At 45.5% G+C, this 23304-nt stretch overlaps 1 protein-coding gene across 1 annotated transcript; it reads left to right on the top strand.

The window, feature by feature from the left end:
• Positions 1-1703: 1703 nt before the first annotated feature.
• LOC310997403 (pecanex-like protein 3) lies at positions 1704-23155 on the top strand. The gene is made up of 35 exons (XM_083987081.1): positions 1704-2072; positions 2912-3120; positions 3227-3332; positions 3517-3556; positions 4107-4202; positions 4481-6226; positions 7064-7193; positions 7547-7716; positions 8479-8536; positions 8647-8788; positions 8940-9097; positions 10016-10169; positions 10507-10539; positions 10658-10829; positions 11111-11221; positions 11369-11460; positions 11575-11684; positions 11953-12058; positions 12150-12242; positions 12345-12495; positions 13084-13228; positions 13591-13768; positions 13929-14037; positions 14310-14439; positions 14547-14605; positions 14707-14922; positions 15473-15726; positions 15828-16058; positions 16272-16375; positions 16483-16630; positions 16734-16964; positions 17679-17953; positions 18740-18909; positions 19005-19411; positions 19941-23155. Exons 1-35 carry the CDS (start codon positions 1920-1922, stop codon positions 20091-20093), a joined length of 6840 nt encoding a protein of 2279 aa, XP_083843207.1. The 5' UTR covers positions 1704-1919; the 3' UTR covers positions 20094-23155.
• The last annotated feature ends 149 nt before the right edge of the window (positions 23156-23304 follow it).

A 23304-nucleotide genomic window follows, 5' to 3' on the forward strand; every position in this document is an offset into this window, starting at 1 on the left:
AACTCCCCCGTGACGTCAGCCCATGCGTCCAATCAGCGCCATGGGAATCGCTCTCTCTTTCGCTAGTCGCGTTCTGTGCGTGAGTGCGTCCGTGCGTGTGTCAACTACTTGTTAGCTAGCGCGCTAGCTGCTCTGTCAGCTAGCTTGTTGGCACATTTTCACACAGGCACCGTTTGTGCCAAGAAACAGCTGTCGTTCATCATGAGAGAGGACCCCCGCTTCCGCTGCATGTCCGGCAACCTCTGAAGCCAAAGAGGATGAGGGACCGTGTGAAAACAAGGAGAAGTTAACGAGCCAACGCCAGCAGCTGAAAGTGAGGCTCTAGCTTCTGCTCAGCTCGCTAGCATCATCCTGAGAAGGAAAGCTCTGAGATTTTTTTTTTTTTTTGCAAGGAAGGACTGGATGCGGAAGGAGGATATGAGGCAAGCTGGACAGCTAATGCTAATTGTAAGCGATGCTGGCATTCAAATGTGGAAAAACATTTTTACTGTGAGCACAATTGTAAAAAAATATATATCTACCAAGCTAACCCTAAGCTAACATTAGCCCGCGGCAGACTGAACTAACCCTCACCGGTGGAGCTGAGACTTGTTGTTGCTGCAGGCTGCTGGTCGTACTGCTGCTGCTGCTGGTGGTGGTGGTGGTGGTAGTAGTCACACTGCTAACGACAGGGACATCACCCAGCCTCTGAAATGCTGATAAATGCGGCCTAGCATTTAGCCGGCGACTAGCTTCAAAGCTATCTAATGATGTTTAACGTTTGTCAGCCAGTTTGCGGTGTTGTGCTGCTGCTGCTATCGATTATGTTTTCGTATTCACCGAGGTGATTTGGGAGGCGTTTGTGGGTGAAGCAGATTGTATTTTACCAGATCGGGAAGAAAGGCACAGGTATATCTTCGTTAGCTAGGCTAAATTTGTGTGTGTTAGCTCGCTAATGTCAGTCAGAAAACTTAATCTAGCTGGCACAGCAGTGGCCTGGGTGTTTTAAGCTCTGTCATCCTGGCTGAAATCTCTGAAAACTTCTAAACTGTGTAGCTCCTCTGTTGTTTTTGCTTTGATTAGGAGACATCTACTCGCGACAGTTATTTTAATCACTGTCAGTTTGTGCTATTCTCACCTTTTCTTTAAGTGATCTGTTAAAAAAAAAAAAGAAGCTCCACCGTGGTCAAATGACCATTACTGTAATGCGATGTATATGTAATCAATGGTAATTGATCGCGTTAAATGTTTGACACAGCATGAATGTTAGCTAGTGATCAGTTGCTAAACGTAGCCTACCCACCACGACCAACATGATTAAATCAGGTGGAAACTATTTCGTTTGATTATTATGTGGATTTAAAGGAAGTACTCAAAGTGAAACAGAAAAGAAAGACACTCAGTCGTGCTGATCTCCACAAATGATATGTGCAAGTAGGAAGCTGACAGATTTGTGCTTACACATTTCCACTTTTGATTATTTTTGTTCCACTGTAATTCCATGAATGGCTCATTGCCCTAGCATTAATTTTCCCCCACTGAATGCCATGTTTGAAATATGTTTCATATAAGGAAACAAACCAGTTTTGGTCTTTCTTACAGATGAATGTTTTTTCATACATTCAGTGGGTTACCAATGTGCCAAAAATTCACTCTCCTCCTCATTACCCAACAAGGATTAGGCTAGAGTGTGGCAACATCGGTGCAGGGAGGGAGCACAAACTGGCACAGGAATATGCACGGATTCTTGATCTCAACTGAAGTATACATATCCAAGACCCAGAACTATTGTCCTTGATGCTACAGTCTTGGTTAACCTGCCATCCCCAATGGAAGTGCCATCATAGACACAAAATACTGTGGCTCGAACTGCTGCACAGTTTTTTGAGCTACAGCCTTGGAGGAAGCTTCTCAGCTTTTGGTTGAACCTGAAGGTGGAGATGGGTTCCCAGGCTCTTCAGATACTGCGGCAGGGGGTGTGGGCTTCGCTCACAGGAGGCTGGTACGTGGACCCCCATCAGAGCACGTTCTCCAACTGCTTCCACCTCTACCTTTGGATATTTCTTCTGGCCTTCCCCTTTCTGCTGTTCATGGTAAGCACATTATTCACACAAGGCTACAGTAAATAATAAATGAAAGAACCTCTAAATTCAGGCATGAATCCTCATAACCAATTTTTTTCACATGTAACCTTGCAGAATTGCTTTGATTTACCAGAAACGGCAGCTGCAAAAGGGATTTGCTCGATACAATGTTGCACATTCAGTGAGAAATCATAATATGACTTCACATTTGGTCCTCCAACTAAACTAAAGTGGCTTTAAGGTGGTTTTAACAGCTTTTATTAGTTCCATTACCACTGATCTAATGAAGCCCTTTTTAATATTCAGCCATTATGAGATCTGGGTGGTGGCAATACCTGGCAGTCCAGTAACTCAACTGGTCACCGTCAGACTTGTGTGAAACAAATCTACAGTTTACCTGTGTGATTGGACATGAAAGTGAAAGGGGATGTATCAAAATGTACGTTAATCATCCTTTGTAACTGTAAAAGAGTGTGTGCATGCAAAACAGCAGTAGGTAAGGAAGACTGTAAATTGGACCAGGGAATTTGCAAGGTCTCATCTACCTCGCACATGACTATGTGGGAAATAACTTTATCATTTGCCTTCAAGTTCAGTATAGAGTTTCAAACAGTATATGATAACTACTGATTGCCCTCTGCACTGCACTGTTCTTGTTAAAAGAAGAATATGAATATGCTATCATTATATTAAGCACACAATACTGCATTTAGTTTGATACCTTTTGGGAATGTCGGGCTTTTATCAAAGCAGTCCTGGCCCTGAATCCTCCAGATGTAGCTTTTTCTTTCTTTCATGTTTGTACTTCATCTCAGTTGCTGTCATTGTGTTTTTCTACTCCCTCTCAGGCTCTCCCTGCTAGCTTGGTGGTAGCGGGTGTCTACTCTGCTGTGGTAGCAGTCTTCTTCACCGCCATTAAGGTGGTGAACTTTCGGCTTCATGCTATGTTCGACCTTGGGGAGATTATAGAGAAGAAGCAGGCCTCACTCACAGCCGAAGCCCCAAGGACAGAAGAAGGAGATGAAGGTTCAGGTGTCCACGATGGGAATCAGCACAGGTAAGAAGGAGCTCTCTGACTGATTTTTCGGAGGAAGTGTGAGATCACAATGCTGTGAAACACTGAATCCTTTTTTTAATTTTCTGTTTGTGTAACCTCTTGACAGGGATAGTCATGTTGGTGTAGAGATGACTGTGTTTCGGAAGGTCAACTCGACACCCCCGGTGCGCTGTAGCTCACAGCACTCGCTGTTTGGATTGAACCAGGTGTCGGTGAGGCTTTCCATATTTTACAGTAGCATGCAGTCTTCTTTGCTCTCCTCATCATCTCTGCAGCTCTGCTTGTCAGAAAATGTTTCAGCAAATGTTTTCATTAGATCCAAATGATGTAATGGCCTTGTCCATACAGTATGTATTGAGCTATTTTAACTAACCCACCGGTGTTCTCATTCTTCAGGAGTTCTTGCCACAGCTGGAGGACACAGGCGGCACAAAGGGTAAGTATCTGAATTCTGCATGTCAAAATTGACAGGTTTTTATTGTAAACTGGTAAATAATGTATAAAATGTTCTCTATATAGATGTTCTCTCTACAGAGTTAAAGGGACAACGAGGAGTTTTGGAAAAGCGAAGCGTTTTCACACTACATTTATGAGCCTCCGCGCGCACCGTACATTTCTTTGACCGGGCGCAAGACAGACTCATGTTTTCATTCATCAAGAATTAAAGTCAGAGGTTCAAAGAGGTTCACATACCACCGTAGTTCCGACCATAAACGGCGATGCGGCTGCGTTATTCTCATGACTCGCAACGAAGGAAACGCTGGTCGGCTCGACCAGCATCTCCGCCACCACTAATAATAACAAAATAACGATAGAGACAGAACGATATATTTATCGAAAATGGGCCCATTAACAAGTGTGGGTAGCGGAGATTCATCCACATTAACGTGAGACTTTTTTATAACCGAATAGAAACTCCTCGTTGTCCCTTTAAGTGTGCACTGTGCAGTGCTGCTTTTTGAGTGACTTCTTTCCTTTTACCCCAGATATCAAAGAGCTATTGCGGGAACAGGGAAGCAATAATGTGATTGTCACATCAGCACACCGGGAGATCCTACGCCAGAGTTCCCAGGACACCATTAGTAAGTCCGCTACTACTCAGTGACCAGAAACCAGCATCACGCAAACCGAACAGTGTCTAATCCTGCACGATTGAAAATAAAGTCACGCTCAGGAAGCCAATACTCTACACATTTCACTGTAGGCATGGCTCTTAATCCTGTCCATTGGGATGAATGTTGGTGCATGCTTCCAAATTTATAATGAAAAGATAAAAGAGTAAAAACAGCTGTGGGTGCAGAGAGGAAACTGTGCTACAGTCTGCTTCTGAGTCTGATTTTTGGCCTGTTTCATTTTACAGGAGGCCCTGGTGTCGTCCACTCGTGCATTGCCTCTGGTCTGGGAGGAGATTTCCCGGGTCTCATGGGAGTATCCGGAGTGTCGACTGTATTCGGAGAACCCGGAGACTGCTTGTCTATCCCCCCTTCACCCTCCAGTCAAGAAGACGGAGGCGAGAAAGAACAGTTGCAGGAAATGGAGGAGTTACCAGAACAACTGTCTCAACGGAGTCCTGAGAACAATGGGTTGGGGGCTTATTCTCCCCTTGGCCCCTCTGCTGAATCAGAGAGCCTGGGGGATACTCCCCTTAGTCCCCTAATAAAGAGCAGCTTAAGTGAAGAGTTGAGCGAAAATCTCCTGGGTTTGGGTCTGGACCCAGTGGCATTTGCACCTGGGACCGAGCACCCGGGCAGCCGCAGCGGAGTGGCGCTCGCTGCCGGTTCCACGGACAGTTGTTTCAGCGCAGGCACCACGGACCGCGAGACGCTGAGCACCGTCAGTAGTTACCGCAGCGAAAAAACTGATTCCACTCAGCTGGAAAGCCCTTCGTTCAGCCAGCCACGGCCTGCAGATGCACAGTCGTCTGCCTCGGCAAAAGCGAGAGGAGCCAACGTCCCTGAGCCCGCAGAAGACGTGGCAGGACAGGGCGGCAGTGACACAGATAACCTGTCGGACAGCGTGCTGCTGCGCTCCCCCTCCAAAGAGTTCTCCCTCAGCCAGGGGCTAGACAGGACGCTCGTCGAAGGAGAGGATTTGCCCCCTGTACTCGCTGATATTGCACAGCCCCCTCCTCTCCAGAACTCTTCTCCTTCAAGTAGCGGCCACTCAGAGGTTTGTGATTTAGACAGAAATGTTTCAGTTCCTCCTCTGCCGCCGCCTCGGCAGGCCAACTCAGTTCCCTCAGGGCTGGCCCTGGGTCTGGTGTGCTCTGAGCCGGCTCTGCCCATATCCTCCGCCCCCTTCCTACTGTCCGACCAGCCTGCTCTTCAAGCCCAGCAGGTTGTGCGCCCTAAAGACTTGAAGCTGCTGCGGGCCAGTGGCAGTAGCGTGGGGCACAGGCCGGGCCGGAGGAAAGCTCCACGAAGGCGAGCCGGGGCGGGGAGCAGCAGCTTCGACTGTGGCTCTTACAGGCGTCACCACAATCACAGACAACACAGAGATTACATCCCAGTGCGCAACCGGCTGGGCGCCAAGGCGTACAGCGAAAGCCTGTTTGAGGATTCCAGCGACGAGGACGACGGCAGCGACATGAGCGCCGGTTCTAGTCTGGGCTCCCAGCGGCGATACAGCTCGGACGAAGATGACGACGACGACGACGACGACTCGAGTTCCTCTACCTCCTGCTACTCCCCGGACCTCGCTAACACTGGCATTACGTCCCCGCTCCCCCCTGCTGCTCAACTGCCTACTCCAAGGGAAGGGGATTTACCTGAAACCGCTTGCCCCTCTCATTCTCGTGCTGCTCAGCGCTCTTCTAGCACAGCGAGTGCAAAGACTCATGCGAGAGTGCTCAGTATGGACGGGGCGGGTGGAGGCCAGAGCAACACGGCGGCTCTGCCCTCCACTCTGCTCACGATGCCCTCCACCTCCACCCCCGCGCCTCGAACTCTCACCATCTCCAAGTCTGATCTGGAAGCCCGCACTATTCACACCGACGGCTTCCCTGGAACTCATCACCATCGGCTGGACTCTCTCGGAGGCTCGTGGACCGGCAACCAGATGGGCTGGAGGGCAGGAGAGCTGGTGGAGGAGGGAGCTGTGGGAGGAGGTGAGTTGGTCAGATCAGAGGTTTGAGAGATCCTGCTCTAGGTTTGGATGCTGGTGAAGGATACGATCTTGGGATGCAGTGTTTTCAGTATATGCAGCTAATCAGAAACAATGGCCCATCTGGAGGAACCTCATGGACAGATCAGAAAATACAGAAAAATATTTTTGATTTGAAATAATTTATTTGCCATAGTAGAAAAGTATTCCCAGGTTTTTCATTTCAATCTACAAATAAGTGCAAAGTTTAAGCTGTTGCTTTCGTTCATCAAATGAAGGATGAAGTAGGGACACACACGTTTGTGCAAAGTTATTGAAGTGATGTTATCAAGGATGTATTTGACTGATGAAAATGAAGTTATGGAACAGAATGAAAGATTTTTCTCAAATTTCAAGGCAGAATCAAAATGCTCTGAAATACAAACGGATACATCGGATGTATGAATTTTTAGCAACTCTGGTGAGTTACAAATTATGAGACAAATCTGATAACATTGGAAAAACAGGAATATTTTTAAATTGTGTGATTAACTATATAAATTTCCCAGTGTGGGTTATAGCTGAGGATTTCATGCATGGATAGAGCAAACTTAAATTTAGGCTGTTAGAATTTACATATTTATCTATTTTCTGTTCCATCTGGGACATACTGTTGTCATGCGGTGCAATCTTAAGTGATTCATGGTATTTGTTAGTCAATGTGTGGTTGGGTTAATTACATTAATATAATTGAAAAAGCTGATGTTACAGTGGCAGAAGGAGAAGAAAGAAGCAGAAATGGTTTACAGCTGACACTGTAATGTAAACCATTGCATTGAAGTAACTGATAACCCTTCTGCAGCCATGGCTCCAGAGGATGGGGGCAAACACGACTCGGTCAGCAGTGTAAAGAGGACCCAGGCCATCCGCAGGAGACACAATGCTGGGAGCAACCCTACACCGCCCCCGTCCACCATGGGATCCCCTCCCAGGTCAGTCGGCTCGCAAACCTGAGTGAAGGTTATGGTTGATGCGTAGCCCCAACCGCGCCTTCAATTTTTTCAGTCTCTGTCAAAGCTGCAGTCTTCAAAGCTATCTGTGAATTTTCAGTTGACTAATACATTTATTTGTGATGGATGTTAGCACTGGGAGCGCTAATAGAAATTTTTACTTCAAGAAACCTGGCTTATAATTAATATTACCAGTAACTTTAAGAGGAATTAATGATAACGCCTGAATTAATTGATATTGAATCTCGGGGAACATGCTAGCCTTCAGCGGAACTGAATGGGCTAATGTTAAAGTACGTTACTCAACATGTTTTTGCGTTTTCTCGTTCCTGTAGTCTGCAGGACCTCCAGCGGGCGCGGACCTCCTCTCACTCCCGGACTCGCACGCTCCCCTCAGCCTTACAGTTTGCCTCCTCGCTCTTACTGCCCCGCAGTGGCATCCACGAGGCCTCTACCTTCGATGACACATCAGAGGGAGCAGTGCACTATTTCTATGACGAGAGTGGTGAGTCACCGGCTTCCAAGGAGTAGATCAGCAATTTGGGAAATGCACTTAACTGAGATGATCATAAAATGGATATTCTCATGAACTTTTCCTAAGGTTTATCTGTTAATTCCCTGTGACGCCACGTCACTGGGTGGGTTGTAAATTGAAAACGGGAACACAGGGCCCAGTCTACATGTGCTCCACTGACCTCCTCAAGAGGCTCTGACAGCGGAAGCACTGACGTACACCAGCCAGCCAGGGGAGATATGGCATTTAGTAACCCACACGAGTTGTCAGGTTATAAGACATTAACTGTGCCAGCGGTTCCCAAACTGTTCAGGCTGTTTAGGCTCACACAAATGATTTATTAAAACATTTTGAATTTAGTTTAACAAATTATTTTCTTGAATTTATTTTACTATTTACACTGTGAAAACCCCATTTGAAACAATGTATGAGTCACCTTTTTATTTATTAGTAAAATATAACAACTGAACTACGCCAATACCCAAAATGTCGGCATTCACCACTATCTCTCAGTGAAGGTCATCACCATTGACAGCGACAAGGTTTCACATGAGCATATCTCAGTGTCTCTCATTGGACATCTGTTTCATCACTGTCAGCAGCACTCATGGACACATGTTGCCCACTCTTCCCATCCTGAAACACAGAGGCGTGATCTGATAGATCGGCTGTTATAATCTAGCAGCCAAAATGACTGCAGGTTACTCACTGTTGAAACAGTTTCATTGCAGTCTTGACTCTGTTGTGTAACAGGTGTGAAGAGGTCCTACACGTTTGGACCTGCCGGAGGTGGTTATGAGGACCCAGTTCAGTAAGTTATGAAGTTTTTTTGTTTTTTTTTCTTGTTTTTTTTTAGCCGTAACTGTCAGTAGGCCACGACTACAAGCTACAACTAATGCTGTTGAAATGTCATGTTTGCAGGGAAAGGGAGAGGCAGTCCCAGTCCTCAAGCTTCACCTCCACTGAGGTCCAGGAAGGGGCACCGGTTCTGTCCATGCTCCAGCCGAGACCTGTGGTTCTACAGGGCATGCAGGTGCGCAGGGTGCCTCTGGAAATGCCTGAGGTTAGCAGCCTTTCATGTTTAATGTGGCAGATTAATTAATGGAAGAATGTCGTGCAATTGATGCAAATTAGTTTGGACACTCAGCCTCAAAATGAAATGAGTTTTCCTCTCCTGAATTCATCACTTACGGTTTTTCTCGCCTCATCTCTAGTTTGAGCTGGATCATGAATCTCTACAAGAGTCCCAGGAAAACACTCTGATGATTGAGGAGAAAGCCAAGCCCAAACAATACTACCGCTTTTGGGTGTTGCCCGGGAAGTGGCTGAGAGTTCGGTATGATCGATTGGCTCTTCTGGCCTTATTGGACAGGTAAGTAAAACAGGAGGAGTTGAGGAACGATGATGTTCTGTTTATGGGTTGCACTTGGCCGTCTCTAATATCAGTGACTGATACACAAACGATACACGAGTGAATTTTAAACAAACATTTAATTGCCAAGGAAGGAATGGGCAACTGGGCTCCTAATATTTCAAATAAATATTGAAAATACCAGCACACCCAGTAATTTCCTATGACGCAGGTGTAGACTGTTCTGAACCCAAACCTGGCTTATGGTTAAGTACAACCATTTGTATTTTGGTTTTGACTTCAGAGAGCAGTTGAAACCACACTGCAGCTCACTCTGTACAGACGGCTGATCCCTGATACTTAAGTGGTTGTCTCTAATGACACACACAACTGTTGGTTGTGAGTTCTCAGAGAAGAGGGTTTGGATTCTCAGTCGACATCCTTCGCTGAAGATGATTTTCTCTTTCTATTCATATATATGGAAGCAAAATAATAATTATTTCCCATGGTCGTAATCTTAATTGCCAGTTTTAACACCATCTCATAAAAGAAGATGACACAGATGATACAGTGACAGTGCTTCACACATCAAAGAGACTTTGTGGATTACATCAGGTGGACCTCAAGTCATGCACAAACTCTTGTGACCTTTCTGACCTCATGATTCTCCAGGCCTAAATGCCCACAGGGAAAAAGCCTGGAACATAAACCTGATTAAGCGACTGATTACTTCTGTAAATGGAGCATATTCTCCTACAGGATCCTTTTATAGCCACGTGCCTGAGGCCCACCACTATAATGGCTTATTTTAATCAAGGCATGCTAAAATATACATGTCCCAGTAGTTTCCACTTTCTTTAATCACCTTTTTATGAAGTAGCTTGGTTAAAAACATGGTTAAGCTGTGTGAATATTGATTTCTCTGAATTCTGTTGCCAGGAACCGCAGAGTTGGGGAGAACGTGTTTGCTGTGGTGCTGGCCAGTCTGGTGGCCTTCCTGGGGTTCCTCCTGCTGCTCCAGGGCTTCTTCAGGGACATCTGGGTCTTCCAGTTCTGCCTGGTCATTGCCAGCTGCCAGTACTCCTTACTGAAGGTGCCTCAGCCCTATATGCCTATTTTAATGAGACTGTGTCAGCCTGATTGAGATCTTGAGCACAGAAAATAAAATGTAGAGGGAGTTGCAGTAGTCAAGGCAAGAGGAATTAAAAGTGTGGATAAGTTTATCCGGATATGTGGATGAAGCAAATACTCAACCTTGGCTGTGTTTTACAAGCGATTAAAGCATGACTGAACAACTCTCTTCACCCGAGGTGTGAAGCTCAAACCTTGGTCAAAAATTAGTGCAAGGTTTTTGACTGGAGGCTAAAATAGTTTGTTAATCAACCTAAGTTTTGTTTGTTACTAACTTCTTCTTTTCTTTTCTTTTAAAGAGTGTACAACCAGATGCAGCTTCTCCCATGCATGTGAGTACTGGTTTCATCTTTTATTTGTTAAAATATTCTCAAAACTAAAAACCCAAACAAGGCGTTATCCCTGTAACATTTGTTTGTAACTGTGTCTTTTTGCCGGTTATTATAAAAGGGCCACAACTGGATCATCGTGTACAGTCGGCCGGTCTACTTCTGCTTGTGCTGTGTGATGATCTGGATCTTTGACCTATCTGGGCGCTCTGAAAGCCTGCAACCGTTCTCCCTCTATGGCGTCACCTTCTTCTCTGCGCACTTCCTGCTCTGTGTCAGGGACATGCTCATTGGTTAGTTTCTATACTCGGCTCGTTACATCACAGATGCAACACCAAGCCTGTGAAAACCTCAACCACATTAACATGTTTGCTTTTTTTTATTGGAGAGGTCATTTAGTAGGTTAGAGATTAGCTGTAGATGTTAACTTATCTTCATTATATCACTGTGTTACACATGGGATGGATTGATGGTTTAAACTTGGAGAGTTGTGGAAGATACACAATTCAAACACTTTTCACATTTCCTTCTTCACAGGTTAATTTTTCTCTTTTCTCTCTCTTTTATCCAACAGTGTTTGCCTTGTGTTTCCCAGTCATTTTCCTGTTTGGGTTGCTACCTCAGGTCAATACGTTTGTGATGTGCCTGCTGGAGCAGATCGACATGCACATTTTTGGTGGAACTGGTAAGAACATGGTGACACAAATGGGTCAATGATGTTAAAACTTGGCAGAAAAATAGCATCTGAATACTGATGGCTTAGAAACTACACATCGGTTACCTGTGTTTGTGTTCATCCTTTGATTGATTGATTTATTGTTTCTTTTCTCAGCCACCACCAGCCCCCTCTCATCTCTGTTCAGCCTAATACGCAGTGTGTTGGTGGCTGCTCTGCTGTACGGTTTTTGCCTCGGTGCTATCAACGTAAGTGAAGCGGAGTGGTGCAGTGGGGTTTCTGTTTCAGAGCTTCTGATCAGAATAGCAATTCATATGAACAGTCTTTATTTTTAATTTATATTTTTGTTTCTTTTTCGTCAGGCACCCTGGGGGGACGCCCATGTGCCAGTACTCTTCTCTGTGTTTTGCGGCCTCCTCCTGGCCTTATCCTACCACCTCAGCCGCCAAAGCAGTGATCCCACCATCCTATGGTCTGTGTATTAACTTAGACTGACAATCGTGGTCTAAGATGTCATTAAACATTATATGTGTGTGTGAGAGAGAGAGAGAAATGTATAACTAAAGAGATCGTGTTCTGAATTCACTGACAAAACACAACGCATCCATTGTATCGACACAGAATAGGAGCAGCAGTAGCTTTCTATCAAAGTGTATTGCCCTTATTACCCTGTGACTTTGATGCCAACTTCAGCTTCTTGCTGTAGTTCTCATGTTTTTTTTTTTTAACACTCACATCAGGTCACTCGTCCGGTCTAAGTTATTCCCCGAGCTGGAGAATCGAACACCAGAAGAACCCCCTGTGGAGATCAAGGACCCTCTTCCTGAGAAGCTGCGTAACTCTGTGGTAAAGATCACACCTCACCTTCCTGCGCAGGCCGACTATTTCACTTTGATTTCAAAGCGTCATTAATTTTAAACTCACTCTCTCTTTGTAGAAAGAGATTCTGCATTCAGACCTCGTCATGTGTCCCCTCATGGCTGTGATTACCTTTGCCATCAGTGCCAGCACCGTTTTCATCGCTCTACAAGTCAGTATGATCCTATTACTACAACACATTTCTCAGAGTTTTAGCGACAAACAGCCCGTAGACCTTTGATGCTAATGCTCCTCTTGTTCTTTCAATCCACAGCCTGCTCTCAGCTTTGTCTTGTACATCCTGGCCGGGGTGGTAGGCTTCATTACACACTATCTCCTGCCGCAGCTCCGCAAACAGCTGCCGTGGTTCTGCCTGGCTCACCCTGTGCTCCGCTCCAAAGAGTACAGTCAGTTTGAGGTCCGAGGTGAGTGTCTGATTGCTCTTTTACCTTCGCTCACATGCCCAGAAACACACAAGTGCGAGTAAATTGAAAATTTCCATGCAGCTTTACCCCCTGCCGGGAAAAGTGTTTACACCTTTTACTCCATGCAGCTTTTTCCTAGTCGAAGTAATGCTCACCACAAACATCTCAACAACAGCACCAAACTGTGTAGTTGTTTTTAAACAATTAAGTGGCTGCATATTTCAAGGTATCCCTGAGACTAAAATCAATTAGTCAATTAATCAACAATACTACTGAAGTGGAATTAATAATGAATCACTTCGAGGACAACTTTATTTCATCTTCAGGCTGTTTTGATGTAAAATACCTTCACACTGCAGACTGCTCCCTCCTGTATCTGCTTCCAGGCATCGCAAGAGGATGTCAGAGATGCTACACCATACCACCCATTGTATAAACATCTTTCCAACTTTTTTTCCCGTTTAGATAATTTTCTGCCAGATTTATTTCGCAGCTGTGAAAAGCTTCAGGGGGACAGACAGAGTTTGGGTTGTGGATTTTTCTCAACAAGTGTGTAAAGATTGTTTTTCTTGCCGTTCGCCCCCCCAGACGCCGCTCAGTTGATGTGGTTCGAGAAGCTGTACGCGTGGCTCCAGTGCGTGGAGAAGTATTTCATCTACCCCGCAGTGGTGCTCAACTCCCTGACGACAGAAGCTCGAACTGTGGGCCAGAACCACAAAGAGCTGGACATCCAGTAAGCCTTTTCCTCATTCTGTCTCCAAACTATTTCACATCCATACATTACCCCACGCTCTCCGTCTCTGCTCTCCAGGGATATGTATTGTTGGCCGTGTTGGAACCGTAGAACATAAAATTAATGGACACGCTGAACAAACCCCTCCCCCCAGGTGTATTGCTTTCTGCAGGGTGTGCTCAGTAGCACAGGATACAGAAAATATATTTCCTCAGTAAATTTTTTTTTCTCCTCTTCAATCCATAAACTGGCCAGTATCTAGAGCTGTCTGTCATTTCTAGTTTAACCAGAACACATGCAGGTTACAGCCGTGTATTTGGACATGTGACGCTGACTCTCTCTCTCTGTCTTGACTCCTGCAGCAGCCGAGCTCTGTTCATCTCAGTCGCGGGGATGAAACTGCTGCGTTCGTCCTTCTGTGCGCCGTCGCAGCAGTACGTCACACTGTGCTTCACCACGCTCTTCTTCCACTTCGACTATCCACACTTCTCGGAGACCTTCCTTATCGACTACTACTTCATGTCCATTCTCTTCAGCAAGGTTAGCACACATGCCCCATCAGCTCTGGTGACAAATAATATGAACTCATTTCATTTTGTTCTTCTTTAGAAGCTGTTTGGGCTCCACGGTTTATCTCTGTTGCTGACAACATATTTCCACTGTGTGATTTTTTTTTTTTTTTTGTCCTTTGAATTCTCAGATGTGGGACCTGTTGTACAAGCTTCGCTTTGTTCTGACTTACATCGCCCCCTGGCAGATCACCTGGGGATCCGCCTTCCACGCCTTCGCTCAACCCTTTGCTGTGCCCCGTATCCATTTGTTTAATGTTGTGACAGAGTTAATTCCCAAGTTCCTGTTTTGATGTGTAATACAATCTAATACACCACCAGCACAAATTACAGCTTCAAAATGTGACGCAGTTTATAACGTTCAGTGTATGTTGAAACAACTTTTTGTTGTCTGAGTTATTTTGTTCCTCTCCTAACCATGGTGCATCACCTGGACTGGACTAGGATCGTTTCAAAGACATTTCACCAGCTGCTATTTGTTGACGTCATGTCCTTAACTCGTGTTACTCCAGACTCTGCTGTGCTTTTTGTGCAGGCCATCTTCTCTGCCATATTTTCTACCCCTCTTAATCCTGTCCTAGGCAGCGCTGTGTTTGTCACCTCGTACACCAGACCGGTAAAATTCTGGGAGCGCGACTACAAGTATGTTTTGATCAAATTATCTAAGCTGCTGTGACGCTACAGTTGTTCCTACAATCCACATATTATGGATTTCATTGAGCCCTAATGCTAGTTTGTCGTTTCTGCAGCACCAAGCGGGTCGATCATTCTAACACCAGACTTGCCACTCAGTTAGACCGAAACCCAGGTAATGAAATAATGTTTTATTACCATCAAGTTATCTCTATTGGTCTTTTGTTTTGTACTTTATCTATAGTGATGGTCCTTTCTTTCTTAAATTTCTAAAAGGTGCCGATGACAACAACCTGAATTCTATTTTCTATGAGCACCTGACCCGCTCTCTGCAGCACAGCCTGTGTGGAGACCTGCTGCTCGGCCGCTGGGGCAACTACACCACGGGCGACTGCTTCATCCTCGCCTCGGACTACCTCAATGCGCTGGTGCACATCATCGAGATCGGCAACGGCCTCGTCACCTTCCAACTAAGGGGTCTAGAGTTCAGAGGTCAGCAGCAGGGGGACGATGGGGCAGACAGTGTTCAGAGCGTGTGTGTGCAATGAGCTCAGTTTTGTGTTTATCTGATTTGGACATGGTTTGAATATGTCACTCGACCGTGTGTTACCCCAACTTTTTTTTTTTTTTTTTTTTCAATTGATTTGGTTTAAAAATGACCAAACAGTCCATACAAATCATTATTGAACAACAAAACCCCAAACAACTAACAATCATACAAAACAAGACAAGGACACAGAATAAAAGAACAAAAGAGAAAGAGAAAAAAAAGAGAGAAAAATGTGTGATGGTGTTATTTGAGTGTTTTTGTCATTTTAATCAAGGATCACTTGAAAATTAAACATGGCTTGGTAAACAGAAATGATTGAACCAAATTTAGTTTGAAAATTTAGGTTTTTTATACCCACACACACAGGATGTTTAGACTTGTAGTCTTGTCTTCAGTTTAGTAAAATTATGATTAAATTGACAGTTCAAGGTTATTGTAAATGTAGTTTAGTCAAGTCAGATTAAGCTGAACCTCGTTGTCTTCTCTACCCAGGAACCTACTGTCAGCAGAGGGAGGTGGAGGCCATCACGGAGGGCGTGGAGGAAGACGAGGGATGCTGCTGCTGTGAACCCGGTCACCTGCCCCACATGCTGTCGTTCAACGCCGCCTTCGGACAGCGCTGGCTGGCGTGGGAGGTGGCCGCCACCAAGTACGTGCTGGAGGGCTACAGCATCAGCGACAACAACGCAGCCTCCATGTTGCAAGTATTCGACCTGCGGAAGATCCTCATCACGTATTATGTCAAGGTGAGCCGTGTTTCAAAGGATCAAAGGACCTTTTTATGCTCTCCGCTCTGAAACCGTGCCTCCTGCTAACAGTCGACATGACGACGTGTTCCCTCAAACAGAGCATCATCTACTATGTGAGTCGGTCCTCTAAGCTGGAGGAGTGGCTGACTAACGAGACCGTTCAGGAGGCGCTGCGGCCGTGTCAGGGGCCCAACTACGTAGACAGTGACCCCACCTTCAACCTGAACATCGACGAGGACTACGACCACAGGGCCTCCGGGATCACCCCCTCCTCATTCTGCATGGTTTACCTGGACTGGATTCAGTACTGCAACAGCAGGCGCCAGACGGTGAGACCCTCCTCGACATTTACTCCAGAATCCATCTTAGGTCGTAGTTCTTGTCTTTTTTTTTTCCCTCATTCTGGTCCTTGGCTCAGCTGGAATCTATAATTTGTAATCTGTGATCGTATTGTGAAACTGAAACTTGTTTTGTTTGAATGTAGTTCACCTCTGTTATTGTTGTATCATATAATTCATCATAATTTGTCCGTTGTATTTTAGCCGGTTACTTGTGAAAGAGACTCTCCACTTGTCAACCTCTGTTTTGGGCTGTGTATCCTGGGAAGAAGAGCTCTGGGCACAGCCTCACACAGCATGTCTGCAAGGTAAGACCCCCAGACCCATGATACCATGTCTCATACGGAGGTTAATGTCACTATCTGAATATGTGCTGGTTATGTGCAACAGCTACAGTTGTTTTTCTGTTCGACAGCTTGGAGCCGTTTCTCTATGGCCTCCACGCTCTCTTCAAGGGAGACTTTCGTATCACGTCTCCTCGGGATGAATGGGTGTTTGCAGACATGGACCTGCTGAATCGAGTCGTGGCCCCAGGAGTGCGGATGTCCCTCAAACTGCATCAGGTACAGCGACGACAAAAAAAAAAAAAAACAGTCCTCAGGTTTGAATAAAGATTGTTTTTGCCACTGAACTAAGACCAGCCCTGTAATCTGCGTCACCCTCCAGGACCACTTCACATCTCCAGACGAGTACGAGGATCCGATGGTTCTGTACGACGCCATCACTGCCAACGAGGAGAAGATGTTGATATCACACGAGGGCGACCCCGTGTGGCGCAGCGCCATCTTAGCCAACATGCCTTCGCTGCTGGCACTGCGCCACATCATGGATGACGGCAGCGACGAGTACAAGATCATCATGCTTAACAAGCGGTTTCTGAGCTTCAGAGTCATCAAGGTGACGGCTCATCCTGGGAATTACTCATCTTGTTATCGCGGCGTGTTTTAAAGGGATAGTTCAACATTTTGGCAAATTGGCCCATTGCCATAATCCCTATAGTCATAGCAGTAGGTTTGTTACCTTTAATTGTCGGTGCAAGCTATTTTTAGAACGGCGGAGCAGAGCCGCAAGCTGCTCAGATCTACGCTACAGAGGCTCATGGGATTTCTTGGTTTCCCTCATCAAATACACAATCCAACAACTCCAAAACGCTCTCATGGACAAGTTGTGACCTGCACATTCACCACGCTATGAGATAATAACGGAATGTTACGAGACGGAGTTGTTTTAGAGGTAAATGCAGAGACTGCTTGCTGAAAAAACGCATCAGTGGTTTTGCATGAATTTACCTCTAAAACAACTCTGTCTCGTAATGTTCCGTTATTATCTCATAGCGTGGTGAATGTGCAGGTCACAATTTGTCCACGAGAGCGTTTTGAAGTTGTTGGATTGTGTACTTGATTAGTTTAAATAGCTTGCACCGATAATTAAAGGCAACAAACCTACTCCTAAAACTATAGGGATTATGGCAATGGGCCAATTTGCCAAAATGTTGAACTATCCCTTTAACCACGATTTGTTTATTTTCCTTGAAATGTTGATGCTGTTAATAATTGAGCCTGTACACCCCTGCGCTCCTCTCCTGACCTGCCTCTGTGCCGCCCCCTGCAGGTGAACAGAGAGTGTGTGCGCGGGCTGTGGGCGGGGCAACAGCAGGAGCTGGTTTTCCTGCGCAATCGCAACCCAGAGCGCGGCAGCATTCAAAACGCCAAACAGGCCCTGAGGAACATGATCAACTCCTCGTGCGACCAGCCCATCGGCTACCCCATCTACGTGTCCCCCCTCACCACCTCATACGCCGGGGGGCACAGCCAGCTCCGGTCCGTCTGGGGCGGACCCGTCAGCCCACACAACATCTACACCTGGCTCATCAGCAGCTGGGACAGGTACGCGAGATCTAGCCGTGAGGCTCCAACTGAATAATTTATACATATATTTATGCTGCGTTCACATGGAGTCGGGCAGACGCTGCACAGAACGGAATAAACAAACAAGCGGTCCGTCGGAACGGCACGAGGCAAAACAATGTCATATTGTTTACCTCACCTACATTTTTCCGGCCTTCTCTCTTCCACTAAAATGACATCCGGTTTGCCACCTTCCTGATTCCACGTGAATGCAGTATGAGTGTGAACCCTCACACTACACCGTGGTGATGGTTTTTAAATAAGTAAAGCAGATTTTATTTATATATAGCGCCTCTCCCAGATAGGAATCACAAGGTGCTTTACAGCGAGAACAGAATTGAGTACAAATACATTATGATGCAACCAACAATGTTATGAAGATCCAGACAGCAACGTAAGCCAGAGAAAGCAAGAAATAGACGCCACCTCAGTCATTTTTCCAGAGCCGACCACTCCGGTGTCTCTCTGTGGGTCCGTGTTTCTGTGGTAACCTTACAGTCACACTGCCACTGAACGGCACAACATGGCAGCCAGCATTGTTTGAATATTCCATTCATATTTCCATAGAGCTGGCAAAGCGTACCAGAACACTTCAGTTTGTTGATGAGGGTCATTGCTAATTAATGAAACACATGCTTTTGAGTGAAATAAGTGATTTTTGTGAATAGACAACATGAAAAGTTAAACAGACACACACAGAGAAAATGGCTGAGGGACAGTCAAACTGCTGTGATGGTCTTGGCTCTAATAAACGTCTGTCCACAGGTTACAGAAAGGTTGTGGCGCCGGTTGCAACAGCGGTGGAAACATTGAGGACTCGGACTGTGGAGGCGGCTCCACCTCCATCTCCACCAACCCAGCTGTTCACACCACCCAGAGTACGCCGGCCTCTAGCCTTCCCCAGCCGCACATCACCACTGTCCAGCCCTCGATGGGTAAGAGACCTAAGAGCAACTGAAAAGAACTACAGCTGCACACTTTGTTTAATTACAACGTTTCATAAGGAACTAACTTGAATGTCTTTTTTCAGGTACAGACAACCCTGTCGGTCCAACCCAGACCTGGCCGCACCACCCGCAGCCGCTGCCGTTAGCTCTGCTCAGCCAGTCGGAGGGCCGGATGGAGGCGGGCCTGCTCACATCCCTACAGCGCACCTCCTCCATTCAAGGGCTCCTGGGCCAGCAGCTGTCGAGCTCCCAGCTCTCCTTCAGCAGCGGCGTGGCTCCGCCTCCTCTGCCGGGCCCGGAGCGCTTCTGCCCGGCGAGCCTGTTGGAGAACTCGGGGCACAGAGCGGGCCAGCGGGCTGGCCTCGGCCAGGGCGGTGGACTACACTATGAGTGCCACTTCGGCAAATGGAGTTTTTCAGGCAGGAAGGGCTTTAACGGACCGGCTGCAGTGGAGGGAGAGGGAGGAACAGTACAGACCATACGCACACAGGTGAGGAGGCCGTCGATATGTTAATTGCCGATTCGTATGAAGCTGTAGTCCAAGGCTATGTTTACACGGAACTGATCTCTAAACAGAAAACGCAAAAGTGGCGTTGTGTTCTCACTTTTTATTCCGCGTTTTTGAGGGGAAATCTGCACGCATGCATACGGTGACGCAAAAGTTTGTGGAATTTGATGTTGTATTTGTTGTGGCAGTGTGAAACACAACACTGCAGAGTCCATATTTACAGAACGCAGCTACAAATCGATACGTCAGAATAAGGTTTTCAAATCGACGAAATAATCAGGAAGTGAACAGGATATCTTGTTAACATTTTGTGGGAAATACCTCAAATTTGCACTAACATTTAGTCGAACTTGAGACTCAAGGTAAAGATTTACAGCGATTGTTGATACTTTGCGTGACTGTCAATGGACAGGGATGTAACCTGCAGCTAGTCTAGAATAACCCTGTAGTGTAAGATAAGAGGTGGTAATTATAGTTTCCATAGACAAATTGTCACTTTTATCTTTCCCAGTCTACCCCTCCCGTGCCCCTACAAGAGGTCAGTCTGACACAAGATCCTCTGGGAGCCACTCAAACGCTGGATCCGAACCTGCTGACCCCAGGCGACCCCCCCACCCACCGAGAGGAATCCACAGAGCTGCCTTTACTTGAGCACCTGCGCTGAGTCTGCACTGGGAGACCCTGAGTGACGTAGTCCACAGTGAAAGCACACCACGGTTGAATCTGAACCGAGCCTGGCTCCGTCCAGACCGGACTCATTCCAGCCTTCGACACTCATTCCATCAACCCAAGTTTAAAGTGACTCGGCGCGACTGCATTTTGTCCTCTTAACGACCCACTGCAATACTGGATGGACTTGGTTACACACACACACACACACACACATGCACATCACCCCCCTCTCCTTCTCAGCCAAAGGAGTTAAACATCTGAATGCTGAGCTGATGCACGTCAGATCATGAAATGATTTCAGCCAAAGTCAGCTTTCATCAAGACTCATAAGGCCTGATGATGGACTCGTTCTCTTCTCTTTTTTTTCCAAACAAAGGCACTCGGTGTCTCTATGGACAACCGCTGGGTTGTAACAGTAGTGACAGGCCAGAAAGGCCAGTGCAATTATGAGGGATATTTTGCTTGAGGATTGTTTATTTTTATATCCTGGAGAATAGAGGGTCACCTCTGACTTTGTCTCACTTAACATCTGCACCAGCAGGTTTTTTTTTTTTTTTTTTGCATCACCAATCAGAAAACAGATCAGTATGTTGCTGTATGTGCAGGCGAAGGATATGTGGAAACCATGATAAGCCTTGTTTGCCCCCCCCCCTCCCTCCCCTACTCACTGGACCTACAGTCGTGTCAAATAATATTTATCAGTACATATTGAACAATTTCTGGAGCCTCCACTTCTGTTCCCCTGCACATCACACATATTCAACAAGGAGAAAAAAAAGAAGAAAAAAAACACATCTCACCAAAATGTCATCTTTGTCCTCTGGCCTATTTCCTACAGAGGTGCCTGACAACATCAACACTCAACAGTTCTGTTCTTGGAGCAAGTTTCAGGGAAAAAAACAAAACAAACAAACAACAAACTCCCATCCCAGCCAACATGTGGTGCTTTTACCGCTAGTTTACAGTCGATGTAGGCCTGGACACGAGTCCTGAATCTGACTAGCAACACAGAGATGTGGGATGACTTCGGACAGTGCTGGTGTCCACGGATCAGGCTTCAGCGGAGGGTGATTTCCAATCTGTGAAAAAATTGTGTTGATCACAAGACGGGAGTGTTAGAAACTTAAAGCCTTTTTTTTGGTGATTGGAATGTCCTATTTGTTTTACTTTACTTGAAGAATCACCAGTTCCTCGTTGTTGAAGGGGCGCTGCATTTGTTTTCTTTGGATGAGCGATCAATAACGCCCTCTGATCAGATCCAGTCTTTTTTTTTTCTCTCTCAATAGCAGGGACCCAGGCTGCTTCGTGTGGGGAGCTCTGTTTTCTTTGCCTGCAGTTACGGCCCCTCCCATTGCTATACTACTGCTTCTGCATCTCCTGCTACTACTAATATACCCACTACTACTGCTGTTTCTACAAACAGTTAAATCCAGCGTTTTAGTTGGAAATAAACAAAGCTGAATAAATACTGAAAGCAAAGGTGGAATATTTATTTGATTAATATTGTCTTACAGATATCTTTAACGGGGTTTGTCTATATGGTGTGCTGATATATCGAATTGGAAATCTGCCTTCTTTCAACTGTACCCCCACCCCTCCCTCGATTTGTTTGGTGTCATCACATTTGTATCATCTCACCAATAGCTGTCTTTTTATATAAATATATATATGTAATAGAACTGGAAGTATTCCTGAGAAGTCACTTTAGGTTGGTTTCTTTCCCACTCTTGCACTCTCTTTGTTCCACCACTGTGAAAATCGGCTGAAAAACACTGATCGGGAGGTTGAGGTACGTGACGCAACGTGGAAAAAAAAGACACTGACCCACCGACCCTAAGTCCAGTGGCTTTGTCCCCCTGACTGCCCCTTTTTTTTGTCTGCAGTGGTTTAAAGGTTCTGAAATAACCTCGTGCCAATACCATCGATCGCCGAACCAGAAGAGCACTCGTTTTCTCACCAAATTCTCTCTCAGACGCGTCGTCCCCCTGCAGGAGGCTTGAAAGGAGGCCGGCGTTCTCAGGGTCTAATAACAGGAAAGAAATTGACTTCTTTTTTTTTGTCCAAAGGGAGAAAACTGAAAGGGGGATAAGAGTAAAAAAAAAAATGAAATACTTAAGTGTCACAGTTCTGAAGCACGTTGAGTACTGGGTCAGACTAACGTTACAAAAGATGCCTCCCTCTCCACCCGACCCCACAGCAGTTTGTTCTCTCTGGGTTTAAGTACGTTCTGCACACTGCATGCTGTTCAAGCCACATATTTGTTGAATCTTTCTGTCCTGGCAGTGCTGTTTTTTCCCACTTTCAGCTCCTTACATCTGAACAAGGGACACGTACAATAAGTTTGGTTGTTTTTTGTTTTTTTTTGTTTAGTTTTGTTGTTGTATTTTTCTCTACCCGCTTTTTAAAAGATCTGTTTGGCAGCCTGGAGATTTCTCAGTCTCGGCTGTGCAGACCCTACGGCAGGTGAAAAGTGTCACTATCCCTCTCAAAACTCGTTTGTAACTTCCTTGACTCAGGAAAAACAGACTTTCTGATCAGTGTTGTTTTCTGTTTTTCTTTTCTCACTCATCTTGTATCCAAAGCAACAGGGAGTTATATTGTTCGTTTTTTTGTTTTCAATTTTTGTTTTTCATTTTACTTTGCTGGGAGTGAGGAAAGCACAAGTTAACAGACAGACCTGGGTGTCAATAAAAAGGGATTTCTTAATCTCTGAAATTATGTACAGCATGTTTCGTATATAAATATATATTTAAAATATAAATCTATTTTATTATTATTGGATTTTGGGTTCTTTTACATTGAAGACACTATGGAGGGACACTGTGTTTACCTATCAGAGGGCAAGGCAGAGTGGAGAGAGGCACTCTTCACATTGAAATGTGCAGTTTTGGAAGAATCAGTTAATACTTCTTTTGCACAAAATGTATCATACACCATCCCCACTTTGTTATCATTTTATTATTTTAGCTATTTTTGGGAGGGGGGGTCTTTTATTTAAGAACTTTAAGTCAATGTTAAATGTTCTGTACAGTTTTTTTTATGTGATTTTTTTTTTTCCTCCTATTTAAATTAAAGGTTTTTGTGTCTTTGTTTGCAAATCAACTGTTTTGGGTCCATTCATTTTCCTTTTGAACCTAACCTGTTGGGTTGGTTTGGTCTGGGGAGTTGTAAACCTTCATTTGTAATTATTTTGAATACAAAGG

Source organism: Trachurus trachurus, assembly GCF_905171665.1.
Source record: "Trachurus trachurus genome assembly, chromosome: 14".
Taxonomy (NCBI): Eukaryota; Metazoa; Chordata; class Actinopteri; order Carangiformes; family Carangidae; genus Trachurus; species Trachurus trachurus.